Raw genomic sequence first — 22,381 nt, forward strand, 5'->3', positions numbered from 1 at the left:
TCTGAATTATGAGGAAAGATGAGGACACGTTCATTAGGGTTTAGCTCGCATCTTTTTTCCAGTAGTGTCATCAGTTGAGCTGTACACAGGTATTTCCCTGTTGTCATAGGTCTTAAAATGCCTATTCAGTTGCTGCGGCCTCCACTATTACTCCTACATAAACTAAAATGAGAGGTTCAGAGTATGAAAGGGGGGTAGTACCCTCGTAGACTTGACACACTGTACTGTTTATAAATTGCTAGCTTTTTAAAAATGGAGCTTGATGCTTTGTAAGGCTGTAATCGGGGCTGGAAAAATGTGGGGCACTTAAAATTCGGCACTTTGCAGCTTAAGTTCAAGGGCTGTCTCTTTGTGTGAAAAATTAGTTTTTTTTTTGAGCCTATGTGCTTTTCAGAAAATAAGTTCCCACATTCAGCTCCAGTAGTGCCAACATACACATCTTTGTACCCATGTGTTTTTATAAATGTGTGTACATCACAACTCCATCTCCACTCTACTCAAACTGAGCATAGACTTTCGGATTTTATATATGATGCCCAGATTTGGGCGCACTCCCGAAATGCATGTGCAGTTTAATTGCATAAATAATAGATGATGGCAGATAAAACCTGTACGATCCATCCAGTCTGCCCAACAAGATATCATCCAATTATTGATGGGTTAACAGCTCATTTATTGATGTAGATTGTCACTTATTAGGATCTGTGCACATATTTGGCTGCACACGATTCTATAATACTGGGCACCTAAATCCCAAAAGGGGGTGTGGCCATGGAAGGGGCACAGATGGATCAGGTGCATTCCAAAAAGGTGGGCACAGTGTTACAGAATAATGAGTTTCTACGCCCAGTTTGGGCACCGGGGTTTACACCAGGTTTTAGAAGGTGTAAGTCTGGTACCCAGAGTTGGGCACGGGAATCTGCGTTAAACTCTATTCTGTTAAAGGCACATCCTCTTTATAGAATAGCACCTAGTACCAATATTTTTCTGGTGCTGATTTTTTTGTGTGCAATCATCAGCAAAACAGAGGGAAAAGCAACAGGAAAAAGTTGCCAGTACAGAAGATGTATTCGGCCCTACATGGAACAAACAAGGCGGATTCGGAAGTCAAGGGAAGCAATGTTTATTTGAAACCTGGTACAGCCCATGTTAGCGCCTGCATCAGGAGTCAGTCCAATGTCTATGACATCTTTATGAGGAGTCCTTCTCAACCACAAACACAATATAAGAAAATGCAAAAGCAATTCTCTGTGAGGCTCTGAAAAACAGTAGCTGTTTGCTTATGTTTGTGGTTGAGAAGGACTCTACTGGCTGATTTTGCATGCTTTCTGCATGTGTGCTTTTTTACATACATATTTGGTTGTGCAATTCTGTAGAAGCCTTTTTCTGTGTATAAAACAGGCTTTACATGTGGAAAAAGCTTGTATAAAATTATTATTATTTATTGCATTTGTACCCCACATTTTCCCACCTATTTGCAGGCTCAATGTGGCTTACATAGTACCGTCAAAGGCGTTTGCCTAGTCGGTTGATAACAGATACAAGGTAGTATAGTGATCAAATGAGTTAAAGTGGAGGGTCGGAAGGGTTGAAGATTGCGTGTTGTCCAGTATGATTATAGTCATGCTGTGTTGCTGGTAGAAGAGGTTTACGTGGGTTCGTTGGGGTAGGCCGTTTTGAAGAGGTTGGATTTTAGTGATTTCCTGAAGTTCAGGTGTTTTTGTTTTCACAGCTTTTGGGAGACCATTCCATAGTTTTGTGCTTATATAGGAGAAACCGGATGCGTAAGTTCTTTTGTATTTCAGTCCTTTGCTATTTGGGTAGTGTAGGTTTAGGTAGGATCTTGATGATTTGACTTTGTTTCTTATTGGCAGGTCTATAAGATCTGTCATGTATCCTGGGACAATGCCGTATATGATTTTGCGGACTAAGGTGCAGATTTTGAAGGTGATCAGTTCTTTGATTGGGAGCCAGTGCAACTTTTCACGAAGGGGTTTGGCACTTTTGAAGCGTGTTCTGTTGCATATCATCCTGGCTGCTGTATTTTGGGCGGTCTGGAGTTTTTTTAATGAGTTCTTTGCAACCCGCGTAGATTCCGTTGCAATAATCTGCATGGCTTAGGACTATTGATTGTATTAGATACCTAAAGGTTGCTCTAGGGAAGAAAGGTTTTAGTCGTTTGAGCTTCCACATTGAATAGAACATTTTCTTTGTTACTGAGTTTAGTTGGGTCTCGAGAGTAAGGTTGTGGTCAAGTGTGACGCCGAGTATTTTCAAACTATCTGAGGTAGGGAGGGTATGTCCCGGAGTAGTTATGATTGTGGGTTTGTACTTGTTATGTTGAGAGGATGAGGCAATGTGTTTTTTCAGTGTTTAGTTTCAGTTGGAATGAGTTTGCCCAGGAGTCCATGATGTTCAGGCCATCGTTGATTTTGTTGGCTATTTCTGTCAGATCATGTCTAAAGAGGATGTATATTGTAATATCATCTGCGTAGATGAATGGGTTAAGGCCGTGATTGGATAAGGACTGTGCTAATGGGATCATCATCATGTTGAAGAGTATTGGTGATAGTGATGATCCCTGGGGTACGCCGCAAACTGCTTTCCCGGTGGTGATATATTTGACTTTGATTTTACTTGATAAGTTCTGGTGGTTAGAAAACCTTTGATCCAGTTGATTACCCCTTTGTGCACTGTGATTCATGTTTTGTTCTAGGACTTCTGTTTACTCAGTGAGAATGCCCTACCCCTCACGCACTTAGGGATCCTTTTATAAAGCGTCGGTGAGCTCAATGTGGGTTTACTTCACGCTAAGCCGGAACTACCACCGGATCAATGCAACTACCAGCAGTAGTTCTGCCTTGAGTGTGCGCCATTTCTGGCGTGCCGGAAAAATTTTATTTTATAGCACGGTGCTAACCTGGCTGTAATCAGGCCTTGCCACGTGCTGTCTGATTACTACAGGAGCCCTTACCACCACCTCAGTGGGTGGCAGTAAGTGCTCCACCCGCATGGTCACGCTGTAAGAGTAATCTTACCGTATGCCCACTTATTTAAGGGGCTTTTTACCTGCTGTGGTAAAAAGGAGCTTGGAGCATGGGAAAAACAGCCCTTGCCGCTAGCGCAGCGCCCTTTTCCCCGCAGCTTAGTAAAATGACCCCTTAGTGTTCTGCAGTTCCTTGCAGCAGGGGTAAACCTGCTTCTTGATTTCAAAATGGAGGCATTTTTCTGCCTTCCCCAGGAAGTTGTAACATTAATTTTCTGTCTGAAGGTTATGTAATGTTGTTGATCAGGAAGCCAATAACCCCATTCAGGATTGGTTCTGCAGCACCAGGTCAGGAAAAATCTAGTCCAGAATTTAGCAAAAATTTCGGACCTGTGTCAGGATCCTGACTGACCTCTGAACAGTATCTTATGACAGGCTGTTACCAGAGCTTCCTAGGGCACACAAATTGAAAACACTAATCAAGATTTGCTTTGATTATGTAATCACTGTTTCTTTTTCCTGCTTGTTTGCTGCTAATAACTTTTATAGTTCACTACAAGTAAATTATTGAACCCTTTGTTTGAACAGTGGTGCAGCATATTTTGTATTAAGTGCCTTTCCAGGAACTGGAACTTCTAGGGATTTTGTTAGATCTGTATTCCTAGAATCAGGGAATACCTCCAGCGGAGGGGCAGATGTAAAATTGAGAGTTCAGTTGGTGAGATGTTGCCAGTGTGGAATAGTGCAGAAGCATTATGTAACGTTTCTCTTGAAACAGGATGGAAACGTCCGCACCAGGCCTGGGCGGAGAAGAAAGCAAATGTGAAAAAAAAACATTAAAGCATAGGTAAACACCAGAACAGGAGTTGAAACTTTAATATTCAGACATTTCCTTTCCCCAGGCTGTGAAACGTTTTAGCTGATGACCCTCAGGGGGAGGAGTGCTGGCTTTGGCCTAACCCCTGGTAAGCCTTTTTCTTGGCTGGAAGGTGCGTGCTGGAGGTGCCCAGTGCTCCCACCAGCTTCCTTCCAGGTGCTTTGAAGGACTTGCAGCCCATCTGCATATCCTCACAGCTTTTCCGGGGTGACTTCCAGGTCCACTCTGATCTGCTCAGGGCCTTCGCTCCAGGTGCCCAGCGCTCCCACCAGCTGCCTTCCAGGTGCTGTGGAGGACGTGCACCCTTCTGCATATCTTCACAGGCTTCTCTGGGGTGACTCCCAGGGCTTTTGCTCCAGGTGCCCAGGGCTTCCAGGTGCCTTTTGGCTAAGATCAGGTGACCCTCAGGGGTCAACTGTGCTCTGTGGAATGCTTGTTCTCTCTGCAACAAACTTTCCTACATCCACGACCTCTTTATATCTCGTACTCTCCGTACTGGCCGGGGGTGGTGTTGGGCTACTACTTTTACTCTCTTGTAGATTTCAACCTCTTCTTCCACCTCAGTCTCACTGCTTTTCTTCCTTTAAAGTCCACTCATCTGTCTATTCACTCCTCTGCCTCTGAGTAGCAGTCATTTATCTACCCCCTGATAAGTCCCTTTCCTCTTTCTCACTGACTTTGACGCCTGGCTTTCCTTCTTTCTTGAACGTTCATCTTCTTCAGGATTTTAACATTCATGCTAATGATCCCTCTGACTCTTATGCTTCTCAGTTTCTCACTTTAACATCCTCTTTTAATCTTCAGCTGTGCTCCACTACCCCCACTTGCCAGAATGGCCACTGTCTTGATCTTATCTACTCCAACTGCTCACTCTCCAGTTTCTGCACCTCAGCTCTTCCCCTCTCTAACCATCATCTGATAACTTTCACACTTCAACACCTCCCCCCTCCCATCCAATCTCAACCAATATATTTAGGAATCTTCAGGCTATTGACCCTTCTACTCTGTCCTCCAGTGTTATCCATGTTATCCAAGTCTGTCAATGAGGCTGTCTCCGCCTATAATACTATGCTCTCCTCTGCTCTGGATACTCGCGCTCCTCCCACTTCCCGTTCTGCAAGGCGTACCAAACCCCAGCCTTGGCTGACCTCTAGAATTTGCTACCCGTGTTCCTGTGCCCGCTTTGCTGAACGCTTTTGGCTGAAATCCCATGCCCATGCTGACTTCATACATTTCAAATTGTTGCTGATTTCCTTCCAGTCTGCTCTTTCACTTGCAAAACAGGACTACTACATCCAGTTGACAGTCTCTTGGCTCAAACGTCAACGTCTCTTTGCCACACTGAACTCTGTTCTCAAAGTGCCTTCACCTCCAACTCCCCCTTCACTTTCCCCAGACTCCGGCTGAGTACTCATGATAAGGTTCACAAGATTAAACTTGAATTCTCAACCAAGTCAACTCCACCTCTCCTTCACTTAGTCCATTCTCTCAACCTTCCTTCACCCCCTGCCTCCTTTTATGAAATCACTGAAGAGGGAACTGCACATTTTCTTTCCTCCTCAAAACTAACTACCTGTTCCTCTGATCATATTCCCACCCATCTACTTAGCACTATCTCTCCTACTGTCATCCCTTCTATCTGTCATATACTCAATCTTTGTTTCCACTGCAACTGTTCCTGATGCCTTCAAACATGCTGTAGTCATACCACTCCTCAAAAAAACCTTCATTGGACCCTACATGTCCTTCCAGCTATCGCCCCCATCTCCCTCTTCCCTTTCCTATCCAAGATACTTGAACGTGCTGTTCACTGCTGTTGTCTTGACTTTCATCTCAAGCTATTCTTGATCCACTTTGATCTGGCTTTTGCCCTCTTCATTCAGCTGAAACAGCGCTTGTTAAAGTCCTGTTCCTGGCCAGATCCAAAGGTCTCTATACTATCCTCATCCTTCTTTATGTATCCGCTGCTTTTGACACTGTTGATCACCGCCTACTCCTTGATACGCTGTCCTCACTTGGATTTCAGGGCTCTGTTCTTTCCTGGTTTTCTTCTTATTTCTCCCAACGTGCATTCAGGTGGATCCTCCTCCACTTCTATCCCACTATCAGTTGGTGTACCTCAGGGATCTGTCCTTGGGACCTCTTTTTTTCTCCATCTACACTTCTTCCCTTGGTACTCCGATTTCATCCCATGGTTTTCAGTATCACCTTTAAGCTGATGACTTCCAGATCCACCTCTCCACACCAGAAATTTCAGCAGGAATCCAGGCCAAAGTATCAGCCTGCCTGTCAGACATTGTTGCCTGGACGTCTCACCGCCATCTGAAACTAAACATGACCAAGACTGAGCTTCTTATCTTTCCCCCCTAAACCAACCTCTCCTCTCTGCTCTGTGGATAACACTCTCATCCTCCCTGTCTCAGCTCGTAACCTTGGGGTCCTCTTCAACGACTCTCTCTCCTTCTCTGCACATATTGAACAGACTGCTAAAACATGTTGTTTCTTTCTCTATAATATCTCCAAAGTTCGTCCTTTCCTTTCTGAGCACACTACCAGAACCCTTATCCACACTCTTATCACCTCTCGCTTAGACTATTCTAACTTGCTTCTCACAGGTCTCCCACTAAGCCATCTCTCTCCCCTTCAATCTGTTCAAAATTCTGCTGCATGGCTTATTCTGCCAGTGCCCCTATGCTCATATTAGCCCTCACCTCGTCACGTCATTGACTCCCTATCCTTTTCCACATAAAACTCAAACTCCTCATTGAGTTACAAGTGCATTCACTCTGCAGCTCCTCTCCACTCTTATCTCTCCCTGCACTCCTCCCCAGGAACTCCGTTCACTGGGTAAATCTCTATTATCTGCACCCTTCTCCTCCACTGCTAACTCCAGACTCCGTTCCTTTTATCTTGCTGCACTGTATGTCTGGAATAGACTTCTTGAGCCGGTACGTCAAGGTCCATCTCTGACCGTCTTCAAATCTAGGCTAAAAGCCCACCTTTTTGATGCTGCTTTTAACTCCTAACCCTTACTCACTTGTTCAGTACCCATGTTTTATCATCCCCACCTTAGTAATTCCCTTATCCCTTTTGTCCTGTTTGTCTGTCCTAATTAGATTGTAAGCTCTGTCAAGCAGGGACTGTCTCTTCATGTCCAGTATACAGCACTGTGTACATCTAATAGCACTATAGAAATGATAAGAAGTAGTAGTGGTGAGTTTTTCCTGATGGACAGCTTGCCACCTTATCTCATCTCATTTGGTGCTGCAATGCATCTCTAGATGTGCTCTGTGACTCTACTCTATTGCAGGGGTGTCAAACTCCTTTCAATGTTTGGCTATTCTGGAACAGAATATACCCAATGTGGGCCAACTGAGGGGGTACATCTAACTGTGTTGTGGTTGACTCAGTTTGGAGGGAGGGGGGAAATGGAGGTGCCCTTGTACCTGCAGTACCTCTTATTTGCTGCTGGTGAAGGGAGGAACAGAGAGGGAGAACGGCCTGGAGATGAGGTAAAAGATAGATAGATAGTGAGTGAGAGCTCCAAGGTTATGCTTGACTGAGGTGGCTGTGTTACAAGTTCAGTATCTGCCCCTCTAAGTGCTGAGTTCTTCTACCCTTGCTAGACACTGTGCTGCTGCACCTGCTGAGTGTAAGGATGTAATGCTAGGGTGGAGCTTGTATTGTTAAAGGAACACCACCCACACCTGGATATGGGATGGAAGGATCTGGAGACTGAAGAAGGCCTTGGAGAGTTAGACTAGAGTGAAGGGACAAAAATGCAGGCTGAATAACAGAGTTAGCCAGGCGGCATATGGCCTATGGGCCTTATGTTTTGACACCCCCCACACTACTGTTTCTTCTGTGGTTGTAGAGCAGCAGTGTTAATCAAATCAATAAAAAATGTTTGAATAAAAAAAAAGCATTTCACTTTGTCACCACTGATGTTTCTCTACTTATTATGATTTGTAAGATGGAAAGTATCTTGAGATGATGAATGAACAAGTGGCATATTAAGAATGATAATAATTTCTTATGATTTCGTGTTCACCACCATTGTTTCATGCTGCTGCTATTATTCCTTGAGTTCTTCACTTTTCCATTGCTTCTCAGTGGCTCTTCCCTCCCCCCCCCCCCCAACTCCAAGAACTGGTGGTCCTAGCACTTGTAGCCTGCCTTGGTTCAACAGTGGCTTCTCCTGAGCTCTGCTCTGCTGCCTGCCTCTTGCATCTCTGGGCCTCCTCTTCTTGTAGAAGGCACCCTCAGTGTATCTGAAAGAGGATTCCTATTTCTGAAGGTTGTCTTTCTTTCTTTGGATTTAAGTTGTTTGATTTAAAGAAAAAAAAAGAAAAAGGGGTGATTCACAGGAAATTTATTTATTTGTTACATTTGTATTCCACATTTTCCCACCTATTTGCAGGCTCAATGTGGCTTACATAGTACCGTAAAGGCATTCGCCAATTCCAGTATGAACAAAGTGATGTTGTGGTAGAATAAGGTTCATGTGTAACAGACACATTAGGGAATCGTAGAGAGGAAGAGTTATTTTATGTCAATTACGCGCTATGGTTTCGTTGTGTTGGGTCGGTAGGGTATGCCTTTTTGAACAGGTTAGTTTTTAGTGATTTCCGGAAGTTTAGGTGGTCATACGTTGTTTTCACAGCTTTTGGTAATGCGTTCCATAGTTGTGTGCTTATGTAGGAAAAGCTGGATGCATAAGTTGATTTGTATTTGAGTCCTTTGCAGCTTGGGTAGTGGAGATTTAGGTATGTTCGTGTTGATCCTGTTGTGTTTCTGGTTGGTAGGTCTGTGATGACACTCATGTATCCCGGGGCTTCACCGTAGATAATTTTATGAACCAGGGTGCAGATTTTGAAAGCAATATGTTCTTTGATTGGGAGCCAGTGCAGTTCTTCTCGGAGGGGTTTTGCGTTTCGAATAAGAATCACTTTTTTTTCACTGGATGGGTAGTAGCGGTCAAAAATAGTTAGCCCTGTGTATTTTGCAAACCAGCAGTAAGATGTTTGAAAGTTATTCTGGTTTCCATTCAAGATGCCATTTAAATATTTGCACCATCTTATTTATCAAGACAGTATACTCCAAATACTGGGAATCATTAAAATGATGGTATTGAAGTCATTGGGTATTGTTGTAATGGCTTATGTTTATGCACTTGCTAGACCACTATGTTCTTACCAAAATATTTTGTGGTGAAAAAGTTGTTCAAGTTGTTCAGAGTAGCTGCCACTCAATTCTGGAATTAGCTCCTAGTAGAACTTAGAAAAGTAGGTACACAGGTCAAATTTTCGAAAGGGCGTGAAAAATTTGAGTTCTGAATTGATCAAATACACTTATCTTGTATTGATTTCTTTTGATAACTGTATTTTTATGTGTACGCCATTTTGAATGGACATAATTCGTGATCCAGAAAAAAAGGGGTATATAAAATTTTATACGTGCATTTATTAAGTGGTGACTTGAACGGAACCAGAATAACTTAAAAAAATTTTCTGGGTAAAAAAGCACATGGGGTTTACAAAGCAAATGCCCTCTTTTAGCTGCACTAGAGAAACTTACTATAGGAAAAGGGGTCCTTGAGGTGGCAGATCCCTAGCTTAGGCTTGTCCAAGTTTAGCCCTTAAGGGCTGCAAGCAGACCGGGTTTTCAGGATATCACTAATGAATATGCATGAGAGAGATTTTGCATACAATGGGTGTAGTGAGCGTTCAAATCTTTCTTATGTATATTTATTAAGGATATCCTGAAAACCCGGTCTGGCCCTTGAGGACTGAACTTGGACAAGCCTGTGCTTGCTGGTGATTTACATGTCATGCAGTGCACATCAGTAAATACTGGCCTGCACAAGCCGGTCTTCCATTTTTGTTGTATTTTCATATATTTTAATGATTTAAAAAAATACTTTATGCTTGTTGTATAAAATTAAACCAATTGCCATGCTGTGTTAACGCTGCTGACCAGTTCTCTTTCCTTGGTTGAAGGTTGTGCTGTGCTGCAGCTGAACTGTGCTGTGGAGCCAGTGTCTGAGCAGGAGACCTTTACCCATTCCTGTGAAAGTGACTACGATGATGAATACGTGGTTATTGGTGAGTCTGTGCAAGTGGAATTTATAGCTGCCTACACTGGTCAGAAATACATGTGTACTTCACTCTCTGTGCTGTAGATATTGTAGGATTTGCAAAGTTAAAGTACATCTTTAAAGTATCTGCACATTTAACACCTGCAGATACCTTTTATAAAATTATATGCACTTTTTTGAAGATTTGAAAAGTGTTCATATAGTTCCAAATCCCACCCCCTTAAGGCGACTCTCTTCCACATTATTTAAAACAGGGGTGTCCAACCTTGGTCCTCGAGGGCCACAACCCAGTCAGGTTTTCCATAGTATACAAATAGATCATATTCATATTATCTAATTCTGTTCAGGATTTTAGATTGTTTATTTATATTAAAACAATTTTTATTGAGCAATCACAGTGTAACTGTTCAAGCTTTTTTCATTGCATTCACTCCCAATTTTCCCTAACTTCCTCAAACAAGCTAAACATTCTCTAACCAACTCCCTTCCCAACCCAACGTTTAGTTTAGCTTAGTTTATTTAAATTCTTTGCTTTAGAGGCTGACAATTTTGGTTTTGGATTCGGCACCAAAACTCACCTGAAATCCAGATTCGAGTTTCAGCTGAAAATCTCTGTGCATTTTTGGTGGAAACCAGAACTGTGGCCCTGCTCCCTCCCCCCCCCCCCCCCTCCCTCCATATGCCCTTTCCAGGCCTACCTTCTAAAAACCCTGGTAGTCTAGTGGCCTGTTTGGGGCAGGAGCATTCCAAGTTGCACTTGGCCCTGCTGGCTGCATAGTGAAAATGGTGATTGTGACTTCCCGTGGCAGCCACGCGGCATGGGCTGGAGCAATCTCCAATCAGTCCTGCTCATGCCATTTCTGTCGGGGTGGGGAGGCTGGCTCGGGGGGAAGCTGCAGAGCCACGGTTTTGAATTCTGTTCTGGCTGAAACTGAATGGCAAATTTTGGTCACAGATTTGGTTTCGGTTGGCCTCTACTTCTCGTCCTAAAACTGGGGTCTGTATTCTTTATACTGTAAAGGTGGTATTTGTAATATTATGCATCAGGTTTTATGTAGGTTTACCTATAGATATAAAATGGATACCTAAAGCTGGTTGAATTATGAACAGGACAGTACTGCCAATTGGCGGTGTTTCAATCTTTGCTACTGATCATTTCTGTGTTTTCCATAAAGGTCAGTGAAGGACAGATACTTGCTGATTAACACCACTGCTCACGAGTAACACACTTGTGCTAGTTCAACTTTAAACCAGGCATAATTCTGGAGAACCTTTTCTGTCATTTTAAATTTGAGTAAATATTGTGTATAGATACTTACTATAAATATACTGCATGGTATGCAGAGGTTTCTCTTGCTGTCCTTCCTTCTAGCCAAAGATCTTTCCTAATATTGGATGATTTAGCCCTCTCTCAGTGACAAAAGAAATAAAAACTGGGAAATGATGCAACAAAATAAGTTTGATAGTATGACATCTGGTCTTGCAGAAAAACCTGGAGAAGTTGGAGAGCTTCTGCAATTAACCTTTCTCTCTTCCTGTCCTGTACAGAAATGGAAGATTATGAGAAGACCATAGCAGCATCTGCAAATAATAATGACAGGTATGAACTCTGGAGTTGCACTACAGCAGTCAGAACCTTTTTGGACAAGGTTTTATTTTATTTTTTCCTGTCGCTGCAGTCCTACAGCTCTTGGCTCACTTCTTCTTTCAGATCCTCTTTTACGCCTGGCTCAAACTCAGCTGAAGTAACTGCTCAGAAACTGTACAGAACTTTCCGGAAGCAGTGGTTGCAGATTGAGTCCGAGAACCAGTGGGCTGACGGCATAAACTCAACTGAACAGAAAGTAAGTATGTGTAATTGAGGATATTTTAATAGCTTTACTTTAGAAGAAATCTCTCTCTCTCTCTCTCTCCTTATAAGTCTGTGACCAAGTATAACATAGGATTCTGCTGGAACAGGGTTGAGACCATCTTGTGCCACATAGAACTTAAGATTCTGTATTATTTATTTCATGAAAATTCATAGCCCACTGATCCAGAAACATGCATCTTTCTTTTGGTGTAGGGATAGCCTAATGGTTAGAGTAGTGGGCTGAGAACCAGGGGAACCTAGTTTAAATCTAACTGTAGCTCCTTGTGATTGTGGGCAAGTCGCTTAACCCTCTGTTGCCTCAGGTACAAACCTATGAGCTCTTCAGGGGCAGAAAAATACCTACTGTACTTCAATATAAACTACTTTAATAGCTCAAGCTTGGAGGTGGGGTATAAGCAATAAAATCAATCAAACCACATCCATCAAAACCTGATCATCATCATCAAAGGTTTACACCACTTTTATGGAAAAAATACATTCATGGTGGCTTACATCATTATTAAAATACAGTAAAAGGTGATTGTTAAGGGAGGGGGGGATGGAAGAGGGAGGGGGTACTTGATAGAATGGGTGGCTGGATATGTTGCTAGTGAGTTGCGACATGGTGAATGACAGTTATAAAAAGGCTATCATAGGAATGAATACATGAATATTTGTCAATAATAAGGTCAAAGGGGAGTCAAACCCACTAAGGTTTTGTAGACGCAACAGAACGTTTGGGCGGTAGGCAGATTTAGTGGGGGGACCATGCCATAGTTTTCAGTTTATATTTATGTATTAAGAGCGACCCATTAGCAAGGGAAATGGGGGGGGGGGGGGGGGGGGAAGAGGGAGGAAGGGTGGTGGAGGGAGGGAAGAAGGTGGAGGAACGGTTGATAATGATTATCAGCATTATGCTCAAATGTAAAGTGCTCTGATATTTGTTGTGCAATATTGAAACTGTTGGAATGTGTAATATGTTGATTTATCAATAAAAACAGTTGAAACATAAAATACAGTAAAAGGAAGTACAAAGTTAAATGCAAGTCAGATCTGAAGGTCAGTAGGAGATGTCTCTTCTGAAATTTTATTTTTTTATTTTAATTTTTAAGTATGTATGTATATACCCCTTAGACCTAAGCGGTTTACAGTTTCGTTTTACAGGTACTGAATCTGTTCTTAGTGGGCTCGCAGTCTAAATAGTAAATTGTACTACAGTTGTACCTGGTGCAACGGAGGGTTAAGTGACTTGCCCATGGTCACAAGGAGCTGCAGAGGGAATTGAACCTGGTTCCCCAGGATCTCAACCCACTGCCAACCATCTTATGCCCTTGGTCTTCACTCTTTGTCTTCAAGGGCCATGCCACTAGTAGCTCAGTTTTTCAGGATTCTGTAATGAATACATATGAAGGAGGCTTGCATACCTACTTCCTGTATTGCATGCAGATTTATTAGGATGGCCCTCAAGGCCTGGGAGTGAAGGTAAAGGCCTATGCAGATTCTGAAGTGTTTACAAAAGTGAGACGAAGCTGACACTGAAATGCAGTGCCCAGAAAAGGAAATAACCTGGCTTTCATGTTTAAGGCACCAGCCTAGTTTGTTGTGCATATTTAGGTATGTAAAACAATGGAAATGTTTAAAGATTTACCCTATACTTGCCACAGAATCAGCCCCTAGAATTTGCTAGCCCTGTCTGCAATATCTGTCCATGATCTGCTGCAGGTAATAGCAGTGGCCTTGAGAGAATCTGGGGAAGAGATGTGTCCTGAACTCGTAGCCCAGCAGTTCCCTGAATCATTGTATAACGCAGTGATCACTGCCTCAGTCTGTCCTCTGATTGAACAGAGGTATTGGTTCTATTAGACAAGAGAAATCCAAACCTATATCAAGTCTAGCTTTAAAAGTGCATGTGTTATGCATGTTTGACCACACTGAGGGAGAAGTATGGTGTTGGAAGGGGCAGGGCCAGTTGCAGCAGTGAGAGCAACACTGGGGGACCCCAGAAATGTGCTGCTCTGAGGGGAGATCAACTTGGGGTTTGCCTTAACAGACGTATTGCTGACTCTACCCTCAGAATGCCCCCAAAATAGCTGGTTTGGTTGAGGTACTAACTGGTCATTTTCAGTGGCACTTGGGCCAGTTAAGTGCCGATATTCAGCACTTAACCGTCCAAGATTACTGTATAAATAGAACCATATAAAAGTCAGTCCTATCTTTATGTGATGCCCCATAGCCGGCTAAGTGTCGAATATCTTAGTTAACCGGCTATGCTTTAACCAGCTCCAGAAATCCAGTGTTGGAGCCTGGACATGGTCTGGCATTGAATTTCCAGACATAAGGCTGGCAATGGTCAACAAAACGCTGAGCACTGCTGGTTGAATATAGACTCCCTTGGTTTATATTAGAGTTAATGTTCCCCCTCCCCCCCGATTTATATTTAAGTATATAAATGCCACACAGGCCTTCTAAAATGTCTTCCTTAACCCATTAGTGCCCAGTGTTCCCATAATAAGCCATATGGGAACATTGGGCACTAATGAGTTAATCTGTGACTAATTTTTATCTTCTTAGAGGCAAAATAAAGTTCAGCAAAGGCATGTCCATGTTTTCTAGATACCTAGAACCCCTCAGGCTTTATTGTGGGGGAAGGAGGATGATGGCAAGTCAAGTTTTTTAGTAGTGATATTGAAGTTGAATTTCCATATTGGCAAAGGCATTTTCAAGGGTATTGAACAAGGAGGTGGAACGGGAGACTGGAAAGAATGTGGGGAAGGGCAACAAAGAATGTTTTAAGAGTAGACAAGATGGTATCTGATGTTATCCTCAGATGAAGTATGTTCTTGGACAGCTTTTTTGAGTAGGGCTATAGGTGCAACATTGTATATTTGCCCTATTGCATATATGGTCTAGAGTTGGTGAGGACATGACATGAAGCTGAAGTCGTACCTTCAAAGATACTGTCTAGTATTTGTGGAAAAAAGTATTTGTGTGTCATTGCGTGCCTATGCCCACAAGGAGGATGGGCATCTTGTTGCCAGCGCTTCCATGAGAAACAAACACACTTCTATAAAGAAGTTCAGATTATTTATTTATTGGGATTTATTAACCACCTTTATGAAGAGAATCTACCAAGATTTAATTCCAGAAGCTACTGAACTCATTGTTTCTCTGTCTTTTCCTCAGTATTTGAGTAAGGAAGACATCCCAAAGGGGTTTGAATCCAGCCTGACTCTGGCAGAGGAGATAAAATTCAAATCTAGAATGAGGGAGGATTTTGAATGGGCCCCACCCAGATTTCAGATTTTATTTACCATTCATCCTTCAGAAAAGTAAGTGCCAAATGTTCAGTCTCTTCCTCTCTGTCTTCAGTCTTCTGCTTTTTTTGTTGTTGTTGTTGCAAAATCACTAAGAAAGTGACCTCCTTGCTTTATTAAAACATCATTTACTCAGAGTAGTCTCTGGAGCTGATCGGGACTGCTTGTTTAATTTTAAAATCTGATGATTAGGATGGAAGCCACAGACTGTGTCTTAAAATAACAGTCACCTTAATAGCATTTGTAGCATGTGTGTGTTTTTAATTCAAACATTGTTTTGAGCTCTCAAACATTGATAGAATCACAGTCCTGGGAAGCAATTACAGAAGAAAACAGTCACAAGGGAATTGCTCACTCACAGATTAGCCAATATATACTGATCTAATTAATGCCACATCTGTTGTGCAACTGCTTAGCTGCCTGCAACTCGAGACCTCTGTACCATACAAACTTTATTCTCCAGTAATGAATATTTAACATGAGGTGAATAGAACATACTGTATTCACAGTGTAGACAGATTTTGCGGTTTTATTTGTTGTGATTAATGTATGAATTTATTATGGATTTTTTTTTTTTTAATTGGAATCCACCTAGTGTTTAGGCAAAATTATAAATTTATGAAATAAATAAATATTGTCCATTTCCAATTCAAGAGAATCCTCTGAACTGTCAAGGACAATAACAAATACCCTCTTCTGAGCATCAGAGAGGTCCACACCTAGCACTATAGATTTGAATATAACAATACCCAGATTTCTCATTGGTCAGATGGAGTATTATTTTGAATACAGAACCAGATGTTATATAGCTATATACAAACATCCATATACAAGAAACCCACAGACAAATGCAGCTACCTCCACAACTCCAGCTTCCACCCTTCACATACAAAAAGATCCATTATTTACAGCCAAGCCACAAGATACCACCGTATCTGCTCTGACCCAGGGGACAGAGACACACCTTGAAATCCTGACTGCATCCTTCGAACAGAAAGACTACAACCCCACAATAATCTCCACGAATATTGCCTCCTCCCTCAAAACACCCAGGGAAAATCTGCTACAGTACAAAGAAAAAAAAGCCACGGACAGAATCCCCCTTATAGTGACATACAACCTAGAGCTGGAAAAATTAAGAAAAATCATAAAAGATCTGCAGTGTCTACTCCAGGAGGATGAATTACTGAAAAAGATATTCCCATCCCCACCAGTGCTGGCCTTCCGACAGCCACCCAACTTAAAACGCAAGCTAATTAGAAGTAAGCTCCCAACACAGACTCAAAAAGAAAAGAATGGCACACATCCTTGCAATATATCCAGCTGCAAACTATGCCAAAACATTTCACAGGACCCTACGGTCATTCACAAAGGAAAAATATTCAACATTAAGGAATCTTTCACGTGTTCATCTTCCAATGTGGTATATACAGCACCGAAACAGTAATAATCACTCTCCTAACCAAATTCAAACAAGAAATTGCAACAGGCAAAAGTGTACTCTTACTACAGTTCGACGTGTCTATTGCGTTTGATATGATAAACCATAAAATACTACTAAACATCCTAGAATAGTTCGGGATTGGGAGAAGAGTACTTAGCTGGATCAAGGGATTCCTTACCACAAGAACTTACCAAGTGATATCGAATATATCACCATGGAAACCAGATTGTGGAGTACCCCAAGGCTCACCACTGTCGCTGACCCTCTTTATCCTAATGATGACCTCACTCGCCAAATCCCTATCTAACCAAGGCATCAACACCTGCATCTACGCAGATGTCACAATATACATACCATTTAAACGTGATCTAACAGAAATCACAAACAAAATCGAACTTAACCTGCAAATCATGAACTCATGGGCAGACGCATTTCAATTAAAACTCAACGCAGAAAAAACACATTGTCTCATCATATCATCACAATACAATACGTACAAACCTACCAGTATAAACACCCCAGATTACACTCTTCCTGTCTCAGACAACCTGAAAATTCTCCGAGTCACCATTGACTGAAACCATACGTTAGAAAGCCAAGCGAAAATTACAACAAAGAAAATGTTCCACTCAATGTGGAAACTCAAACAAATAAAACCTTTCTTCCTGAGGGAAATATTCCGCAGCCTGGTACAATCAATGGTGCTAAGTCACCTTGACTACTGCAATGCAATCTATGCCGGATGTAAAGAACAAATTATGAAGAAACTTCAAACTGCCCAAAACACAGCAGCCAGACTCATATTTGGAAAAACGAGATACGAAAGTGCCAAACCCCTACGTGAAAAACTGCATTGACTCCCAATTAAAGAAGAATCACGTTCAAAATCTGCACCCTGGTTCACCAAATTATTCACGGTGAAGCCCCGATTACATAGCAGACCTCATAGACTTATCAACCAGAAACACAAAACAGGTCAGCACGCACATTCCTAAATCTCCACTACCCAACTACTACTACTACTATTTAGCATTTTTATAGCGCTACAAGGCATACGCAGCGCTGCACAAACATAGAAGAAAGTCCCTGCTCAAAGAGCTTACAATCTAATAGACAAAAAATAAATTAAGCAAATCAAATCAATTAATGTTTACAGGAAGGAGGAGAGGAGGAGAGGAGGGTAGGTGGAGGCGAGTGGTTATGAGTCAAAAGCAATGTTAAAGAGGTGGGCTTTCAGTCTAGATTTAAAGGTGGCCAAGGATGGGGCAAGACGTAGGGGATCAGGAAGTTTATTCCAGGCGTAGGGTGCAGCGAGACAGAAGGCGCGAAGTCTGGAGTTGGCAGTAGTGGAGAAGGGAACAGATGATAAGGATTTATCCATGGAGCAGAGTGCACGGGAAGGGGTGTAGGGATGAACGAGTGTGGAGAGATACTGGGGAGCAGCAGAGTGAGTACATTTATAGGTTAGTAGAAGAAGTTTGAACAGGATGCGAAAATGGATAGGGAGCCAGTGAAGCGACTTGAGGAGAGGGGTAGTATGAGTAAAGCGACTCTGGCGGAAGACGAGACGGGCAGCAGAGTTTTGAACCGATTGGAGAGGGGAGAGGTGACTAAGAGGCTTATTTTCAAAGCACTTAGCCTCCCAAAGTTCCATAGAAACCTATGGAACTTAGCCTCCCAAAGTGCTTTGAAAATATGCCTCTAAGTGGGAGGCCAGCAAGAAGCAGATTGCAGTAGTCTTAAGCTGCAAAGGACTAAAATACAAATCAACATATGCATCCAGCTTCTCCTATATAAGCACACAAATATGGAATGCACTACCAAACATCACGAAAACAATGCATGACCTAACAACCTTTCGGAAATCATTAAAGACCAATCTGTTCAAGAAGGCCTACCACAACGATCCAACCTAAACACCTGAACCCTGCAACAGAACGAAACTTGTACCAGAACAGGACACTTAATTCTCCTCAACTACCTAATGATACTCTGTTACTCATAAACTTAAATGCAATTACCACTCTGTATTTCTGATACCGGAATTGGCGTTCGCCATCACGGTACTATGTAAGCCACACTGAGCCTGCAAATAGGTGGGAAAATGTGAGATACAAATGCAATAAATAAATATATCATTCAATGTAAAAAATGCAACGAAGGCTGCTACTTTGGAGAAACAAGTCAGATACTAAAGAAGAGGTTTAATTTATAAGTACATAAGTAATGCCACACTGGGAAAAGACCAAGGATCCATTGAGCCCAGCATCCTGTCCACGACAGCGGCCAATCCAGCCCGAGGGCACCTGGCGAGCTTCCCAAACGTACAAACATTCTATGAATGTTATTCCTGGATAGAATGTTTGTACGTTTGGGAAGCTCGCCAGGTGCCCTTGGCCTGGATTGGCCGCTGTCGTGGACAGGATGCTGGGCTCGATGGACCTTTGGTCTTTTCCCAGTGTGGCATTACTTATGTACATAGACACCATATGAAAAATGCTAGTACCAATCAGGATGTCACCTCTGTGGGGCAGCACTTTACAAAACCAGAACATTGTACCAGTGATTTCATGGTAAGAATCCTGTAAGGGAGCTTCAAAGGTCTTACGTTCCTGTATTGTTTTAAAGTCAGAATGATTAAATATTTTGACACCCACCAGACAGGACTTAACAAAGATCTGGGTTTTCTAGCCCATTATCCTGTATAATAATTTGCACCTCCGTCTGGATGCCTGGGTTCATAACACACTTCCCATTGGTCCGCCCTGGGGATGACGTCACAGGGCGGACCAATGGGAAGTGAGAGGTAAGGGAAGCCAGCACCCGCCAACGGAGGTGACTGCAGAATCACCCCTCCCCCCAGAGTTCCATGAACCCCCTACCTACCTCCCTCCCTCCTTCCTTCCTTCCACTCCCGTCCGAGTTCCACCACCCCGTTCCATGCCCCCCTACCTCCCTCCTTCCTTCCACGCCCCCCTACCTCCCTCCTTCCTTCCACTCCTGTCCATGTTCCACGCCCTCCCTCTCCTCTGAGTTCCACCGCCCCGCGCCTCCCTCCCTCTCTCTCTCTGGCCTCCGAGTGGAAGCAGGACGTGTGTGGCTGCCCCTCCCCTTCGTAAGTGCCGGCTGTTCTTTAAAACATTTTACCTCCTGGTCCGCCGGCAACAGTGAAGTCGAGCAGGCACGGCACAGCGTTTGACTGCCTTGGCATCTGGTTCAGCTCTGCCTCTGGTCCCGCCCCATTTCCTGTTTGCGGAAGGGCGGGACCAGAGGCAGAGCTGAACCAGAAGCGAAGACAGTCTGAAGCGCCATGCCGTGCCTGCTCGACTTCACTGTTGCCAGCGGACCATGAGGTAAAAAGTTTTAAAGAACAGCCGGCACTTACGAACGGGAGGGGCAGCGCCCGCAGCCGCACACGTCCTGCTTCCACTCGGAGGCCACAGAGAGAGAGGGAGGGAGGCGCGGGGGGTGCATGGAACTCGGAGGGCAGTAGAGGAAGGGAGGGGGAGAGGGGGTCCTGGAATGGGAGGGGGGTCCTGGAACTCGACCGGGGGGGGGCCTGGAACTGGAAGGGGAGGGTCGGTCTTGGAACTCGAAGGGGAGGGGTCCCCTGGAACTCGGAGGACAGGGAAGGGAGGCAGGTAGGAGGGCATGGAGCTCGGAGGGGAGGGGGGCTGGGAACTCGGAGGAGAGAGGGAGGGAGGGAGGTAGGGAGGGGGCCCTGGAACCTTGCTAGTGCCCGTTTCATTTCTGTTGGAAACGGGTCTCTTTTACTACTAAACCATAATTGTACTGCTTTGTCACCCTCCTGTCTCCATGCATATCTCCCTGCCTCTCATCCACCCGACTCTTCCTGTCTCTCACCTATCCACCCCCATCCTGTTAGACTGTCACTGAAATGCTTTGATGATTCACTTATATATACTGTCATCTACCAACATTTGCTTATTTCTGATCTGACGGGCAACCTTCAAAAGCTAATCAAGAAATGTATTAAGTTTTGTCCAATAAAAAAAGGTATCATATTTTCTTTTCCATATTTTCTTTTGTTTTATTTCTATTGATTTACCTTTAAAAGTGGACTAACACAGCTACCACACCTCTCTTGCAAAATGGTAAAACCTTAGGACATGTTGTACTTGGAATCTAATTTCACAAAATCTTCCCCTCACCCTGGTACTTCCCCTTACTTCTTCCTCTCACTCCTTCCTCTCTAGAAAAACAAACAAACCAGATGCCTGGATTCCAGGTAATAACCTGAGATTTTTGTGTTTATCTAGGAGGGATGCAATTGTGGCGGCACAGAACTTTCTGTGTGCTGGCTGTGGCACCCAAGTAGAGCCCAGTAAGTATCAACATTGGTGATGGCTTTGTGTACATGCTGAGGCTTCAGAGATGGTTCTATTTCTGTAGTGCTATACCACAGAAAACTCAGTTCCCAGTCACTCCTGTGTAAATACTGCTTTTAAGCATGCTTTAATTCTGGTATTCGGTAATAAGAAGGCTCATATGTACACAGGGTGTCTGTAGTGTTCGGCAGAATACTTAAAGCAGAGATGGTTCCACCCCATGTGGCTTAGCCTAGGGAGGGGAAATTGTAGATTTTTTTTTTTTACTCTGTTGCATGTAAAAGTGTAACTCTGCCTACCCTATGCATTAGACAAATAGTCCAAACAAGCAGCCCAGCATCTTATAATGATTTAAATTTTTTATAAGCATAGCCTAACTCATCTGCTTTCAGAGTCATAAATAAAGGACTTCTGGATATTGCTTTAAACTCTAATACGTTATTCAACATCTCTATGTAACAATAAGTGATTACATTCTAATCTATCACCACCAAGAACGATTTATTGTAAGCCACATTGAGCATGCAAAGAGGTGGGATAATGTGGGATACAAATGCAATAAATAAATAAATATTGGTGTTCAATGCGTGGACAGGACCCTGAAGCAGCTCTAGTGAAACATTCCGCATGCCAGCCAGCGGTCCTTTATTTATGACTCTGAAAGCAGACGAGTTACGCTATACTTATCAACGTACAAATTTACAAATCCAATTGAGTCAAGTGGAGTTTATATTAAGTGGAATTTGGAGCGGAATTTATGCCAAGTTGAATTTATAAAAAGAAAAAATTGTTTATACCTTTTCAAGAAATAGAAGATAATAAAGAACTTGATTTAAATATAAGACGCTGGGCTGCTTGTTTGGATTGTTTGTGGTATATTTTGCCCCCATCATCCAGTTGAATCTGATCTTTGTGTCCGTTTTGAAGTTGATTTACCCTTTGTATTAGCGCATAGTGGGGGTTCTCAACTCAGTTCTCGGAACACACCAAGCCAGTCTGGTTTTCATGGTATTCACAATGAATACGCATGAGACAGCTGCATACACTGAAGACACCCCCCTCCCCTACCATATGCTAATTGTAATTTTCTCCGAGGACAAGCAGGCTGCTTGTTCTCACGACTGGGTGACGTCCGCGGCAGCCCCCACCAACCGGAAAAAAGCTTCGCGGGACAGTCGGCACGCAGGGCACGCCCACCGCGCATGCGCGGCCGTCTTCCCGCCCGTGCGCGACCGCTCCCGCCAGTTCCTTTTTTTCCGCGTCTGGAGAGAGTCGTGCCTCGCCGCTCTCTCTGTTTCAGCCGCCGGATTTCGATCGCGTTTACGCGGATCGTGCTTTTTCTTTGTTTAGTTTTGTTTAGTATACCGTCCAGTTTCTTTTTTAAAAAAAAAAAAAGAAACCCTGCGCGTGTGGAGCACGCGCTCCCTTTTTCCCTCGCTTCCAGCGGGGACGCCACGTTGCG

At 43.3% G+C, this 22,381-nt stretch overlaps 1 protein-coding gene across 1 annotated transcript in view; it reads left to right on the forward strand.

The window, feature by feature from the left end:
- RUBCNL (rubicon like autophagy enhancer) overlaps positions 1-22,381 on the forward strand; it is an 81,217-nt gene that overhangs the window by 32,606 nt on the left and 26,230 nt on the right. Inside the window, exons 6-10 of the mRNA XM_030200502.1 lie at positions 9,863-9,967; positions 11,509-11,560; positions 11,672-11,804; positions 14,996-15,141; positions 20,851-20,915. Of these exons, the coding sequence (XP_030056362.1) occupies positions 9,863-9,967; positions 11,509-11,560; positions 11,672-11,804; positions 14,996-15,141; positions 20,851-20,915 (501 nt within the window). The remainder of the gene's footprint in view (positions 1-9,862; positions 9,968-11,508; positions 11,561-11,671; positions 11,805-14,995; positions 15,142-20,850; positions 20,916-22,381) is intronic.

This window comes from Microcaecilia unicolor, chromosome 4 (assembly GCF_901765095.1).
Source record: "Microcaecilia unicolor chromosome 4, aMicUni1.1, whole genome shotgun sequence".
NCBI classification, from domain to species: Eukaryota; Metazoa; Chordata; class Amphibia; order Gymnophiona; family Siphonopidae; genus Microcaecilia; species Microcaecilia unicolor.